Below are 14,086 nucleotides of genomic sequence, written 5' to 3'. Positions count from 1 at the left end.
CTTAGAAAATTGATGTGTGTTGGGTGAGATGATGTCTTTTCTCATCCTATTGTACTTATGTATATTTGTACTTTGCACTTTTTAATTGTTCTCTCCTCACTAGGGGGACATTTTTCTTTAAGTGAAAGGTTATTGAGGGTAAAGGCACATGTGGTTAGATGCTTGTATATTACTACACTAACAGTACCTGCATACGTGTCACTGTAGGTGGTGAGCGCCCATCACTATCACTTCATTCTTTATTCTTTTAGTGACATTTAAATAAAGCGAAGACTGATCACACATTGTGATTGTGGGAGTTCCCACATCTTGTGTGTGTGTCTCTCGCTTGCTCTTGCTCCTTCCACCATAGCTCTTGCTTCTGCTCACGTGCTTCCACTCCAGTCTCACTTCCTTCAGAAAGACGGATTGTGTGGTATTTGTTGTAAATGGTAGTTTCAAGAGTGGAGGATTGATGTGCAAATGCTAGTTGTTTGAGTAACTCTTATATTAGTAGTAAGAGCAATTTTGAGGATGTAGAAGTGACATGCAAATGTGTAGTCATTTTTTAATCCATATGTAATAACCAGAACACCTTATATCCTTGGCTAAATAAAAATTTTAAATTGAAAGCCTAAAAAAAATGTATCATCATTATCATCATCCCAAAAGTGATGTGCAAATGGTAGTTGTTTGAGGCCTTAACACTTTACAACATGGCTTTTTAACCTTGACTAAATAAAAAATTTAATTAGAAGCATCAAAAAGCTTGGATTATCATTATCATAATCATTGAAGTGATGTGAAAATGGTAGTTTGTTTGAGACCTTAACACTTTATATCATGGCCGAATAAAAGTTTTAAATTAAAAACTTAAAAAAGCTTGGATCGTCATTATCATCATCATAGTCTTATCGATGTTACTAGCTTGGTATCATTCTCATAATCATCATTAACAGAATTGGAAAGAAAGGAGTAGTAGCTCACGATCATGATAAGACTAAAGATTATTATCTCAAATTAGTTTGATTGGCAAAAAATGTTCAAGAGGCACATGATACAATTCCATGTGACCCATCTTTTGCAAGAAAGGATATCACTAGTTTAAATGCTATAGACAAAATCCTAGTGATCTTGAATATAGAGCTATGAAAAGAGAGAAAATTGACAATATCCAAAAAATAATATAATAATCCAATTTAGAAGCATACCCTTCCCTTGATCCAATCGATCGCCCTTTTGCTGCCCTTCATCAATCTCTCTGTCTCCTCTTTCTCTTTGATTTGTTTTAATTCTTTCTCCAATTTCTTACGTTGCTGATAATCCCAATTGTCAGAAGAGCATGAATCAGATTTACATTCTCCCTTCAAGTGCCTAAGGTAAGTCTCCTTTTCTTCCTCTAGGCATTCATCCTTTTTCATATCCAACCAAGGACAAATGAACTCCTAGTCGAAAGAACCATATGGATTGCTATCCTCGCTAAATATTGGAGAGATATACATGCAATACATGGGCGAGAGAGGATCATGCATGCCCTACAAATATTAGGAAATGGTGGAATTTCTTTATCCCAATTAATGCAAGTAGAAACCTAACACTAAAAAGTTAGAAATAATTTCGACTATTGAATCAAATATGAATGCACTCAAATAATCTAAATAACGTGAAACTAGCATGTACACCAATCGACAAGAGGCATTTTGCATGTCCACATGCCTAGTAGCAAGAGTGGCAAACAGACATCTCTTTCTAGATGGGAAGAAAGAGGACCTGTCTATATGTGGTTACAATGTCATGGAAGTATCCAATGTTAGCTCTATCAATCCTCTTTTTGGAAACATTAGACTCAATCACTTCCTTTAGCAATCAAGAAGCCTCTTTTCTCATTTTCCCCAAGAAATGTGAGGAGGGATAGTTTCTATTGCATAGAACATGTAGTTGAAGTAATGGAGTATAACTTCTCAATTGTTATTTTAAACTTTGCATCCTTGAAAGGAAGCTTCTATAGTTTTTGAAACTAGTCATTGCCTACTAACGATTTGCCATTGCCAAGATATGAAAATACATAACCTTGATTTAATAATAAATGTTCTTAGTATGAGTAGCAATTATAGAATCAGGACTCTATATCATGCAACTTCTTACCTGCGTCATTTTTTAAATAAGGTTTTGTGACGACCTTTCTTGCCAAATTGATTTTTGCCTCTAGTTTATCCTTTGAAAGATTGGAAGGGATGTTGTTGTATACAACCTCAAAATGGCCTTCTGTTTATCCCAAATCAAACAAAGAAGGAAAAAAAATCAAAGTTTATGAAGGACACAAATGACAAAAAAAAATTGTATAACTCACCACACACCCTATTCCCAATGATGGACTGGGTAAGAGGATACCACACTCTTCTACCCATACTTGCTTCCAAAGCCTGTGATTTTTAAATAGACTTTTATTCTTCTTTTGTGAATCTATCAACGAATTCTTATTCATCACATGGACACATGGTACTTGTATGGTACAAGTAGTCCTTGAGGTTTTTGATAGCAATTGCATATTCGTTCAACCTCCCAATTTGGATTTAGATGTATGAATGGATCACAATCTTGATACAATTAGTGGCCAAAGTGTCGAAGCAAGACTAACAATAGGTTGTGCACATAGCTAGTTGGAAGTATTTTCCCATTTGAACAAGCCAACATTAGTGATATACATGTGTTAGTATTTCTATGCATGCAGTCTTAGTAATGATAATGAAGGCCAAACTAGAAGGAGAGAACTTCAAATTAGGCCCCTTGAGACTTGAATGGGTGGGCTCTATGAAGTAGCTCCCAACCTTAAGAAAAGAATGCACATCTCCAAGTAGGCAAATGAAAGATGCACATTATTGAGGATGCCAAGAGAAGCATTGATGCTAGTCGACTTGATTGTTAGGAAAATGTGTGATCCTATGTGATTGCCACTTTTGGACCTTACAATCTTGTTCAATGTGAGTGATAAAATCAATCCTAGTTCAATGAGTGATAAAATCAGTCCCAGCATCAAAACTAGCATAGGCAAGTAGTACGAACTCAAGCATGTCCTTCGAGAAGACAATTTTGCCAAGTTCAAAAATGCTAAGAACTTGGAGCACTTAATGGCCAACATGTGGCCAATAAAATCCTTGACAAGGAGAAAATATTGAAGGAGAAGATGGGGCAAGAGATTTAAGCGAGAGATTTCAACATGAAATTCTCCAAGCACATTGCATGTGACCCCAAGTTAGATTTTTAAAAAGAAGTCTCAATCACAATTTTTCCACCGAGAGCGTGATCAAGGGATTGATCTGAATCATGGAGGGCTTTGATCTCAATCCTTGCATTGGTTATGTCAGCTCCTCAGTTCACTGCCCGATCCGATCTACGCCTCGCTTTGGCTCACTTCTTGTAGCATTCATGACTGACCCCAAGTTAGATTTTTAAAAAGAAGTCTCAATCACAATTTATCCACCGGGACCGTGATCAAGGGATTGATCTAAATCATGGAGGGCTTTGATCTCAATCCTTGCATTGGTTATGTCAGCTCCTCAGTTCACTGCCCGATCCGATCTACGCCTCGCTTTGGCTCACTTCTTGTAGCATTCATGACTCGACACTCTGACTCACTCCTTCTAGCCTTCATGAATCAATGGGGTGTTTGGTCAGCAGTCATTGATTGGGCTGGGCCATCTATGCAAATATTGATTGTATGCAAAAAGGAAGAGATTATTATAAAATAAAGGAAAAATTTTTATGTATGTTATTTTGGCTTTCCCAATAGCTTTAGCTAGCTGGCTTTCATTGGGTGATGGAGATTGTGCACCACTAATAGATGAATGAAAACTCAAGACATTAGAGTACACAACAGATAATAGAGTCATTATTGTTTCTAGAGAGAAAGTTGCAGTAGCATTTGGATTCATGGAAAAAAACTATTAGTGTGCATCAAATGTTTGATTCACAATCTAGTGACTTATCTTTTGAGGTGCCTTGCACAATGGCAAGTGATGAACACATCTACGTAGCATTTGGATACTAGATTTTGAAGAACCTTTATTGTGCATAGTGCAAACATTGATGTCATTGCTACTTCATCCTCACCCGATTTTAGCCAACAGTCAACTAACATTGTTGTTACATTGCTTAGACAATATCCAGACAAGTGTCCTTGAGGCTCGTAGTCCATGGACCTTCTAAGGTTTGGACAATTTGGTAAGATATGTTCCTTTTCTCTGCATCTTTAATACTCCACTTCTGCTCTCTGTCCATTGCCACACTATTTTCCTCTGTAGCTTTGGATAGGGAATCTCCTTGGGCCAAAATTAGGACCAAACTCTCCAGGATTTGGTTTGATATCTTGGGTGATCATCTTGGATTCCAGCAAGTTGAACCTTGTTTGCTCATCTTTCTTCCTTCTTTCATGCATCTCCTTCAGAGAGCAGATAGCCTCTATGTGGTTCTTTCTTAGGTAGTGTGAATAGAAGGCTCCAAGGATAGTTGGTTTTCAAGTACATTTAGTGGGTAAATGTCCCACTTGATGGCATTTTTCACACCATATGTTCAATTGCATCACATCACTTTCACCTCTTATAGTACTGGATACGCTAATGGTATTCACTTTTAGTGTCTTAGCTATTTTGTAATCACATCCATCAACTCTTTCTTGATGCTTGCAACTGAATTGGACAAATAGTCCTTCAAATTTTCTCCTCCTATAGTACTCACAGTAGGGTTTTGGAAAGTCTTTGTAATCACTACATAGATTAGTTGTGTTGGTCTAAAGGGTCCTCTATTCTAATATGAAAGAGGGGGGTAAATATAAAATTGCATTTACGTGTGAAAGGAGATTGTATCAATTATTGGCAATACCTTTTGTACTATCAAATGCTCCATCAATTTTTCAAGCACTTGTAAATAAGATTTTGTAGCCATTCTAGAGTGGACCCAAAGAAGGTGCAATATGTCAAGAATTGGCATACCCCTACTAATTCTACATCTTTGAGAGGATTCCTTGGATTATCATCTTTCTACTGGCAATATATTAAAAATTATGCATTTCTTGTGGCTTCATTAATTGAGTGGATCTCACCTTGGATGAGCTCTCAACCAAAGGGATAGTTCAGTCAATGAGAGATGTAGTATCATAGTAGTAGCCACCTTGGATGAGCTCTCAACCAAAGGGATAGTTCAGTCAACGAGAGATGTAGTATCATAGTAGTAGCCTTAATCCTAGCTAGACTTGGAGTACAATGCACACCTTGAAAGAAAGAATCAATGGCTATCATGAAACCACGCAAGCACGCAAGCACAAGCAAGAGCTATGGAGAAAGAGAGAGAGAGAGTGAGTGAGAGAAAGAGAGTGTGTGTGTTTGTGTGTGAAAACTCTAATAGTCACAATGTGTGACCGGCCTTCCCTTTATTCAAATATCACTAAAAAGAATGAAGGGCGCCAAGAAAGAATCAATGGCTATCATGAAACCACGCAAGCACGCAAGCACAAGCAAGAGCTATGGAGAAAGAGAGAGAGAGAGTGAGTGAGAGAAAGAGAGTGTGTGTGTTTGTGTGTGAAAACTCTAATAGTCACAATGTGTGACCGGCCTTCCCTTTATTCAAATATCACTAAAAAGAATGAAGGGCGCCCACCACCCCTTCCCTGTACAAGTGTGCGGCAGCTACCTAGGCATTTCCTACAATGGAATCAAATCAAGATAATGATTATCCTTTTTGTGATCATGAGCTTATTCCTTTACCCTAAGAGAATGGAATCAAATGGTTGTCTCTGATAGCAATGGGTGAAACCTTGAGTTGAAGCTTTGAATCCCAAAGGATAAAGAAGCTCCTCAAATGGTTGGCTCTGATACTAATGGGTGGTAGGGAGTGAGCTTGAAGTGAAAGCACGCAAGCACAAGCAGGAGCTATGGAGAGAGAGAGAGAGAGAGAGAGAGAGAGAGAGAGAGAGAGAGAGAGAGTGTGTGTGTGTGTGAAAACTCTAATAGTCACAATGTGTGACCGGCCTTCCCTTTATTCAAATATCACTAAAAAGAATGAAGGGCGCCCACCACCCCTTCCATGTACAAGGGTGCGGCAACTACCTAGGCATTTCCTACAATGGAATCAAATCAAGATAATGATTATCCATTTCGTGGTCATGAGTTTATTCCTTTACCCACCACCCCCCCAGGCATTTCCTACAATGGAATCAAATCAAGATAATGATTATCCATTTCGTGGTCATGAGTTTATTCCTTTACCCACCACCCCCCCTTCCATGTACAAGTGTGCAGTAGCTACCTAGGCATTTCGTACAATGATCATCTTTTTCGTGATCATGAGCTTATTCCTTTATGAATATGACATGATGGTGAGGACCCTTGAATAAAGTTTTAAGGTTATTACATATGGATACACAAATGACTACACATATTGCTCGTATTACCATAATAGAGAGTCAAACAACTACCATTTTGCACATCACTTCTCCACCCAAGTTCCACCTCTCATCCTCTTAGGGTTATTACATATGGATACACAAATGACTACACATATAGCTCGCATTACCATAATAGAGAGTCAAACAACTACCATTTTGCACATCACTTCTCCACCCAAGTTCCACCTCTCATCCTCTTAGGGTTATTACATATGGATACACAAATGACTACACATATAGCTCGCATTACCATAATAGAGAGTCAAACAACTACCATTTTGCACATCACTTCTCCACCCAAGTTCCACCTCTCATCTCCTTAGGTCGTCAGGACATCACTCCTCCACCCTTGAAGCTATTGTTTTGCAACAGGTTCCAAACCTTCCATAGACCTCACATCTCATCTCCTTAGACCACTTGCATCTCCCTCTTACATCCTTAGACCTCACATCTCATCCCTTAGACCGCATAACTCATCTCCTTAGACCTCACATCTCATCCCTTAGACCGCACAACTCATCCTTAGACCACACATTTTAATGTCATTGCTCCACCCTTGAAATTGCAACAAGTAGACATATGACATGAGTTCCAAACCTCACATTTTATTATATACCTTAGACCTCACATTTTACCTTCACAAGGACTAATGCTAATCCACTTGCATCGCTCCATCCTTGAAATTATGTGTACAAATGTTTTATTAACAAGCCATATACACAATCTTAGGCATAAGAAGGGAGCTTCAAAATAACCTCACTTCAAAGTATGCATGTAACCATTTTAGCAACCAACCTAACTTCCACCTCCAGATGCTCTTGCACCCTTGAAAGTGGTCATGTAAATGTTTTACCCATGGCATCTCCCTCTTCTCCACCTTTGAAGCACTTGAGAGTAAGCGCCATTAATTTAGATAACAAGAAGGCAATTGAAGAAGGTAATCTGGTAAGCGGCCATAGGAGATAGGAGGCAAACCCATGGACATAGGACACACGTTTCAAATGTTAGCATGGGATTCCCATATACAAGTTTTAAAATTTACTTTCTAATGAGATTGCCTATCATTGCATTAGATAAGAACAAAACAATTCTAGAAGATAATGTGGTAATAGTTTGTTTAAGATTGATTTAGGTAAGAACAAAAAAATTATAGAAGATAATGATAAAAAGGTAATGTGGTAGGCATACTATCTACCATTAATTTAGACAAGAGCAAAACAATTGAAGAAGGGAAGAAGGTGTACAACATAAGGTGTAGCAAGAAGGCTGATGAAAAACCAAAAAATGCTTGTTTTCCTTCTCGAATTCTCTCGAAAGAACTGATTTGTGTCTCTCCCCTTTTCACCGGACTTGAAGAGGAGAGCCATGGAAGAGCTCGGCGCTATTGGAGAGACCGCAGGAGCTTCTTCTCCGCCTGGGGGATACTGCAGCAGAGACCAGCTCATTGTCTTCGTCCAGCTCTATCAGTGATTTCCTCTTGTGGGCTTCCCTTGCCTTGGTGTTGTTGGCCCTGGTCTCTGCCTCAGTTTCCACCATGATCATGGCCTGTGCTTCCTCCATCACACATGGGTTGTCATCCACCGCATACAACACCCTCTGTATTGCTGTCACAACCTGTGTCCAAGGCATGAATGATGATGAGACTCAAAGCAGTCATTTACATGAATGAGCATGTGAGATGTGTGCACCATGATTTGGCATCACATTTGAAAGCCTATGATGATTGCTGTCACAACCTGTGTCCAAGGCATGAATGATGATGAGACTCAAAGCAGTCATTTACATGAATGAGCATGTGAGATGTGTGCACCATGATTTGGCATCACATTTGAAAGCCTATGATGATAGGACTCAAAGCAATCTTACATGGATGAGCATGTGAGATGTGTTTGAAGACCTATCCGGTCATCCAATTGCAAATGGCAAACAATAAAACATGGGAAAACCACATGGCAAAACAAGAGTTTCCAAACTTTCAATTCATCTTACATGAGCAAGTGGGTGTTGATATTTAGCTATGACTTCGGCATCCAGACCACATAGCAAAATTAGCCTCCTGAATTCATCTTTCACGAGCAGTGAGATGCATGTGTCTGAATGGAGCATTTTATATCCACTCACACTTTATACCTCTCTAACATGCTAAGAGGAAGTGTGGGCTATATGTGGGGATAAACTTGATGTTTGGCAATGGATGAATCAACTCTGAGTCAGTTCTCTTTCCACTCAAGTTGTCCTCATCCAAACAGTATGTTTGATTGTATTTAAAGCAGCAAACATGGGCACACTACAAACAACATGCTTGATTCAACTATAGAGATGCTATGCAACAGGACCCTTGATTAGTATAATCCAAAATGCTTATTGATGAAGCAGCAAACATTCGTATACTACAAACAGCACGCTTGCTTCCACTATGGAGTTGCTAAGCTATTGGAGAACATGCATCATCTTCAACACTATAAGGCACAATCATATATGTAAGAACATATACCGGTACCCGCTCCAGATCGGGATTTTGACACAGAATTTCAATGTCTCTCAGCTTCATAAAATAAAAATCCCGCTCCTTTTCAAGGTTGTCAACCGAAAGCTTCAATTCTGTGATCTGTGGGGCATATGCTAGCATCATTAGGACCTTACACTGCTGAGTTCATGCAAGAGCAGTGATGCACACATAAACTTTTATATGTGTGACCTGTTCTGCTAGCAATTCCAGCTGTGATGCTGGCACCATGGGAACAGTAGGAACCGGAGCAGCAATAGCAATTGCTGTTGAAGTTGCTGAAGCTAAAGATGGTCTTGAACTTTTACTGGCTGCAATTACAAACCAGAACTTTCAGTCAAGATTCCATCATTGACATTAGTAATGTTTACGTTTTACTGCAACAATATAACTGCTCATTCATGATTTTTCTCATTAATTCACTTTATGTAACCACCTGCAGCAACCTCTACACGCCGAGCTTGAGCATGAATCTTATTTGCTGACGGTCCAGGAGTAGCTGGTGCAGCTCTTCGGTTAGCCTCTTTCCCTCCTTTGGATGCATCCCTCCTCTCACTAGCATTATAACTGTACAGCATTGTCAGAAATAGTTAACTGACTAAGTTCATCAAAGCAAGTGCTTACCTTTGAAATGAGAATAAACCAAGGCTTCAATTTGAACATGCATCCAAAGATGAGAGCTTACTTTTGATTGAATCCCCCATTCACTGAATCACAATATTTCTTCATCCATTGCATGAACTCCAGGTTGTCGAGAGGTCTCCTTTTCAGAAGCTTGTTCACCTCTATGTGCTGTCCAGGGGTTTCTTCATGTTAGAGATACAAAGAATAGGCAAATGTTTGATATCAGGAAGTGACCATGGGTCTTACCTTTGCAATTTTGAGCCTGTTGAAGACATCCTGGAGAATCTTGTAATTTTGAATCATGTCATATTCTGTTTTAGCATCATAGTTCACCTGCAAAAGAGTCCTGGGTGAGAATCATGCAGGCATTACCTTTACTGTTACATTGTTCACTGCTGAACTGATACATGAAGCTCATTATGAAGCTTTCTATGGTCGAATCATATGCCCTAGAAGAGGATTGAAAGAAATGGACAGCCAATTGCCTGTTCATAGCATTTAACTTATTACCAAATGCCCATACAATTTCTACAGTTTCTTTGTTTCTGCGACTCCCCAAAACTGAAACAAACCTTCATCTTCTGTCATATGTGCTGCTACATGAAGTTCATTGTTGGGCTTTCTAAGATCAAATGACATGCCCCAGAAGAAGATTGAATGAAATGGGCAACGGATTGCCTGTTTAGATTATGCAATTTAGTTCCAAATGCACACTGAATTTCTACAGGTTATTCAATTCTGTGACTACCAAAACTGAAAGAAAACTTCATCGTTTGTCATATGTGCAAGCATGCACGACATGGCCATGTGAGCAGACCCTTAGGAGATACCTTGTGCATGGGAACTACTCCAGGGTGAGTGGCATCCATAAGCTGGCAATAAACAGCTCCCGAGGCAGCCTGAAGGTCCGGCGAAAAACTCATGTCATGAACTCTTGATAATTAACTCATGAGCAGATTAGTGGGATCAGAGAGACCTGGAAAAGAGACATACCTCCTCCACTTTTGTGAGGTTGAGGTTGAGGGTGGAATTGACCCACTGGAGGATCTCATTTCTACCCACAAAATAGGCTCCATCCATTGCTCCGATGCTGCTAGCAGCAGCCATATTGCCCTTGGTATGTATCACCAAAAGAGAAGAAACAAGAAGCAGAAAAGGAAGAAGATGGAGAGAGGAAGAGAAGAAGAAGAAGTCGACGACGACGACAGGTTTTGAGCCCCCAATCCGATCCTCTCCCTGCTACTAATTGTAACTACTTTGTGGTCTGTTTATGAATGAATCTCTGAGAGAGAGAGAGAGAGAGAGAGAGAGAGAGAGAAAGTGTGTGTGGGGTCGGTCTGTCTATCCCTCAAAGGCAAAACGGGAAATTCGACCATTACTTTCTCGAAACAAGCCTCCTTTTTTTCACCCACTTCAAATTCTAGCCGTTGTAGGTGGTGCCCTTGAGATTAAAACGTCGCTTTCAGGCTCTCATTAACTTTACAAAACGAGGGTTAAAACCCAAGAAAGGCCAGCCTAGAATTTAGATGTAGGGTGGAAGGCAAGGCTCGTTCTTCTAGAAATGCTGGATTTGTTTCATCGTAGAACTGGCTCTAAGTTTTGCAAAACTTTCCTCTAAACTATACTAACATTTCGTGCTTACGAACTTAAGTGGCAAGCGAAGTTATCACAACTTCGCTCAACAATTCATTTCTCATTTTTCTCTCTCCTCTTTTTCCTCTCTGTTTCTAAATCTTTATTTACTCTCTCTCTTTCTCTCCCTCTCAAATTCTCTGTCTAAATTTCTCTTTTTTCTCTTCTCGCTTTTTTTTTCTCTCTCTCTCTCTCATTTTATTCTCCACTCTCTCTCCTCTCCTTTCCTTCTCTCTCTCTCTCTTTTCATTTTTTTAATTCTTCTCTTTCTCTCCTTTCATTTTCTTTTAAAAATTTTATTCTCTTTCCCTCTTTTCCTTCTCTCTTTTTCCTCTATTTTTTATTCTCTCTCTTTTCAAATTGTATATTTTCTCTCTCTATAATTCTCTCTACATGTCCCCCCCTCTCTCTTCTTCTTATTCTTCTTCTTCCCCCCCCCCCCCCCCCCCAGTCTCTATTAAAGCATTTAAATTTTATCTTTTTTCCCATATATAATTTTCTCTATTTATGTTTATATTCTCTCTCTTCTTCTCCTCTCTTTCTCTCTCTCTCTCTCTTTCCTTTTATTCTTTCTCTCTTTCTCTCTTTCTCTCTCCACCCCCTTTTCTTGTCCTCCCCTTTCTCCTAATTTTCATTTTTTATTCTCTCATTCTCTCTCTTTTAAATTTATGACGTGGTTAAAGCCATTGACAGTTCAAGAAAAAAAAAAGGCAGTGCATTAATGGATCACGCATGTATTGTGGCCGATTGGGACACGTAACTAAATATTTTGTCCTAACAAGGGAAGGATGAGAATTCATGGCACCACTACCCACTGTTGGAAAACATCAACATTCCGACTCTGTAGAGTAACATGGTATATAACTTATAACGAAAAAAAAGCCAATATATGTAGAAGTAATTGATGGTTGACCTTTTGCTTTGGGAGATGTCAAATATGAGACTCAATACATAAAAGATATCCTAAGGATTCTTGTCTAATATATAGTCTTTAACATCATCCATTGCTCAAATAGTCCTATTGTTATTGGGCTACCCTAGCTAGAATCACATAACCTTAACATCAATTGGAGAATTCTTAACCAATATACATTGGGGCAAAGGTGTTCATGCAACAAGAAAAGAAGAATCTATCCTTTTTTATTTATGAAATTCCAATGAAAAGCCAAAAGATGAAAGCCTAGACACCCTCCTAGCTCAATATGCAGAGTTTAAGGATGTGTTTGAGAAGAAAAATGTGGATATGCTACTAGAACACCGAACTTATAATTGCCCAATAGATTTACAAAAAGAAGTTCAACCTCCTTTTCTAGTCCCATCCATAAGCTATTCCAAGATGAATTATCAAAGCTCAAGAAAGATATTGATGGGAATTTTGCCAAGGGATTCATACGTCATTTAAAATCTCCAATAGATGCTTCAATTTGATTTGTTGAGAAAAAAGATGGATCCCTCCATATGTGTGTGGATTATAGAGGGCTCAATAAGATTATTATTAAGAATCACTACCCTCTTCCCTTGATTCTTAAACTCCTTGAATGACTTGGAAAAGCCAAAGTCTTTACCAAGATAGATCTTCGTGGCACTTACAATCTTGTCAGAATAAATAAAGGTGATGAATGGAAGATGGCTTCTCTCGCAAGGTATGGACATCTTGAATACATTGTCATGGCATTTGGCCTCACCAACAATTTTCCAACATATAATGAATGATATCTTTTGAGAATACTTGGACGACTTTATTGTGATATTTTTGGATGAGATCTTGATCTTTTTCAAGAACTAATAGCATTAGCATCATGTCAAAATAGTGTTAAAGAAATTGCGGGAAGTAAGCTTGTATGCAAAGCTAGAAAAGTGTTATTTCCATTAAACTAAAGTTGAGTTTTTGGGGTATGTCATTTCTAAGAAGGGAATTTCTATGGGACCTAAGAAGGTACAAACTATTCTAGAATGGGAGACTCTTGCATTTATGCAAGATGTTCAATGCTTTTCGAGATTTGCAAATTTTTATCGAATCTTTATTAAGGATTACTATGATATTGTTGTCCCTCTCTTACACGAAACTAACTGGAAATGACAAGTTTGTATGGGATCAAAAGACTAAACAAGCTTTTTGAAGATTAAAGTAAGCCTTCACCTCAATATCCATTCTCATCCATGCAAATCCATTAAAGTCCTTTGGAGCTATAGAAATCAACTATGAAATTTATAATAAAGAACTTCTAGCTATTGTGAACTCCTTGGAGTCCTAATGACACCTACTTGAAGGTGCCCCTCATAAGATCACTATCTATACATATCATAAAAATCTTACATATTTTATGACTTCTCATGTCTTGAATTATCACCAAGCAAGATGGAGTGGTTTCTTATCTAGATTTGACTTCATCATTATGTACAGATTTGGTCACCAACAAGGGAAGCCATATGCTTTATCTCGAAGATCCTACTACCTAGCACCAAAAGAAGGCAATGAAGCCCATGACCAACAAAATTCAACAATCTTGAAACTTGAGCAACTAAAGTTAAGAGTAGTTATCGACAAAATCCCAAAAGACTTTGGATTCTTATTAAAGGTCAAGGAAATTACAAAAGACTCATTTACCACGGACATAAGGAGGTAATTACATCAAGGCAAAGAACAAACTCAAAGGGATTCCCAAGACATTGATGTGCTACTCTATTATAAAGGACTCCTCTATATTCCTTTAGTCCTTTGCAAGTAAATATACTCAAAAAGAGACATGATCTCTCCTAGCAAAGCATTTTGGGTTTAACAAGACAATCTCAAGCAAGTTTCAAGGGGTTTTGGTGGCCATAAATGTGGAAACTAGTCAAGGACTTTGTTCCTTTTTGTGACACATGCAATCAAGCTAAGGTCCCTCATCATCAACCTCATGGTC

At 38.6% G+C, this 14,086-nt stretch overlaps 1 protein-coding gene across 1 annotated transcript; it reads right to left on the bottom strand.

Moving 5' to 3' along the window:
• Nucleotides 1-7,501: 7,501 nt before the first annotated feature.
• LOC148034683 (microtubule-associated protein RP/EB family member 1A-like) lies at nt 7,502-10,829 on the bottom strand. Its single transcript, XM_087679650.1, has 8 exons — nt 10,542-10,829; nt 10,379-10,447; nt 9,795-9,881; nt 9,610-9,716; nt 9,361-9,491; nt 9,117-9,235; nt 8,913-9,026; nt 7,502-8,032 (listed from the first exon to the last, which is right to left on the bottom strand). Exons 1-8 carry the CDS (start codon nt 10,653-10,655, stop codon nt 7,760-7,762), a joined length of 1,014 nt encoding a protein of 337 aa, XP_087535776.1. The 5' UTR covers nt 10,656-10,829; the 3' UTR covers nt 7,502-7,759.
• Nucleotides 10,830-14,086: the final 3,257 nt, after the last annotated feature.

This window comes from Lygodium microphyllum, chromosome 6 (assembly GCF_053477565.2).
Source record: "Lygodium microphyllum isolate KBCC chromosome 6, Lygodium_microphyllum_v1.1.10, whole genome shotgun sequence".
In the NCBI taxonomy this organism is placed as follows: domain Eukaryota; kingdom Viridiplantae; phylum Streptophyta; class Polypodiopsida; order Schizaeales; family Lygodiaceae; genus Lygodium; species Lygodium microphyllum.
Note: the sequence above shows the minus strand (reverse complement) of the source record. Positions and strands in the feature narration are given on the sequence as shown.

Excerpts from the sequence above, each read along its gene's own strand:
- LOC148034683 (XM_087679650.1), bottom strand. The coding sequence starts at position 10,655 with ATGGCTGCTGCTAGCAGCATCGGAGCAATGGATGGAGCCTATTTTGTG. Across the intron at positions 10,448-10,541 it reads ACCTCACAAAAGTGGAGGAG|GCTGCCTCGGGAGCTGTTTA; the intron begins GTATGTCTCTTT and ends CCGGACCTTCAG. Across the intron at positions 9,027-9,116 it reads TGGAATTGCTAGCAGAACAG|ATCACAGAATTGAAGCTTTC; the intron begins GTCACACATATA and ends TATGCCCCACAG.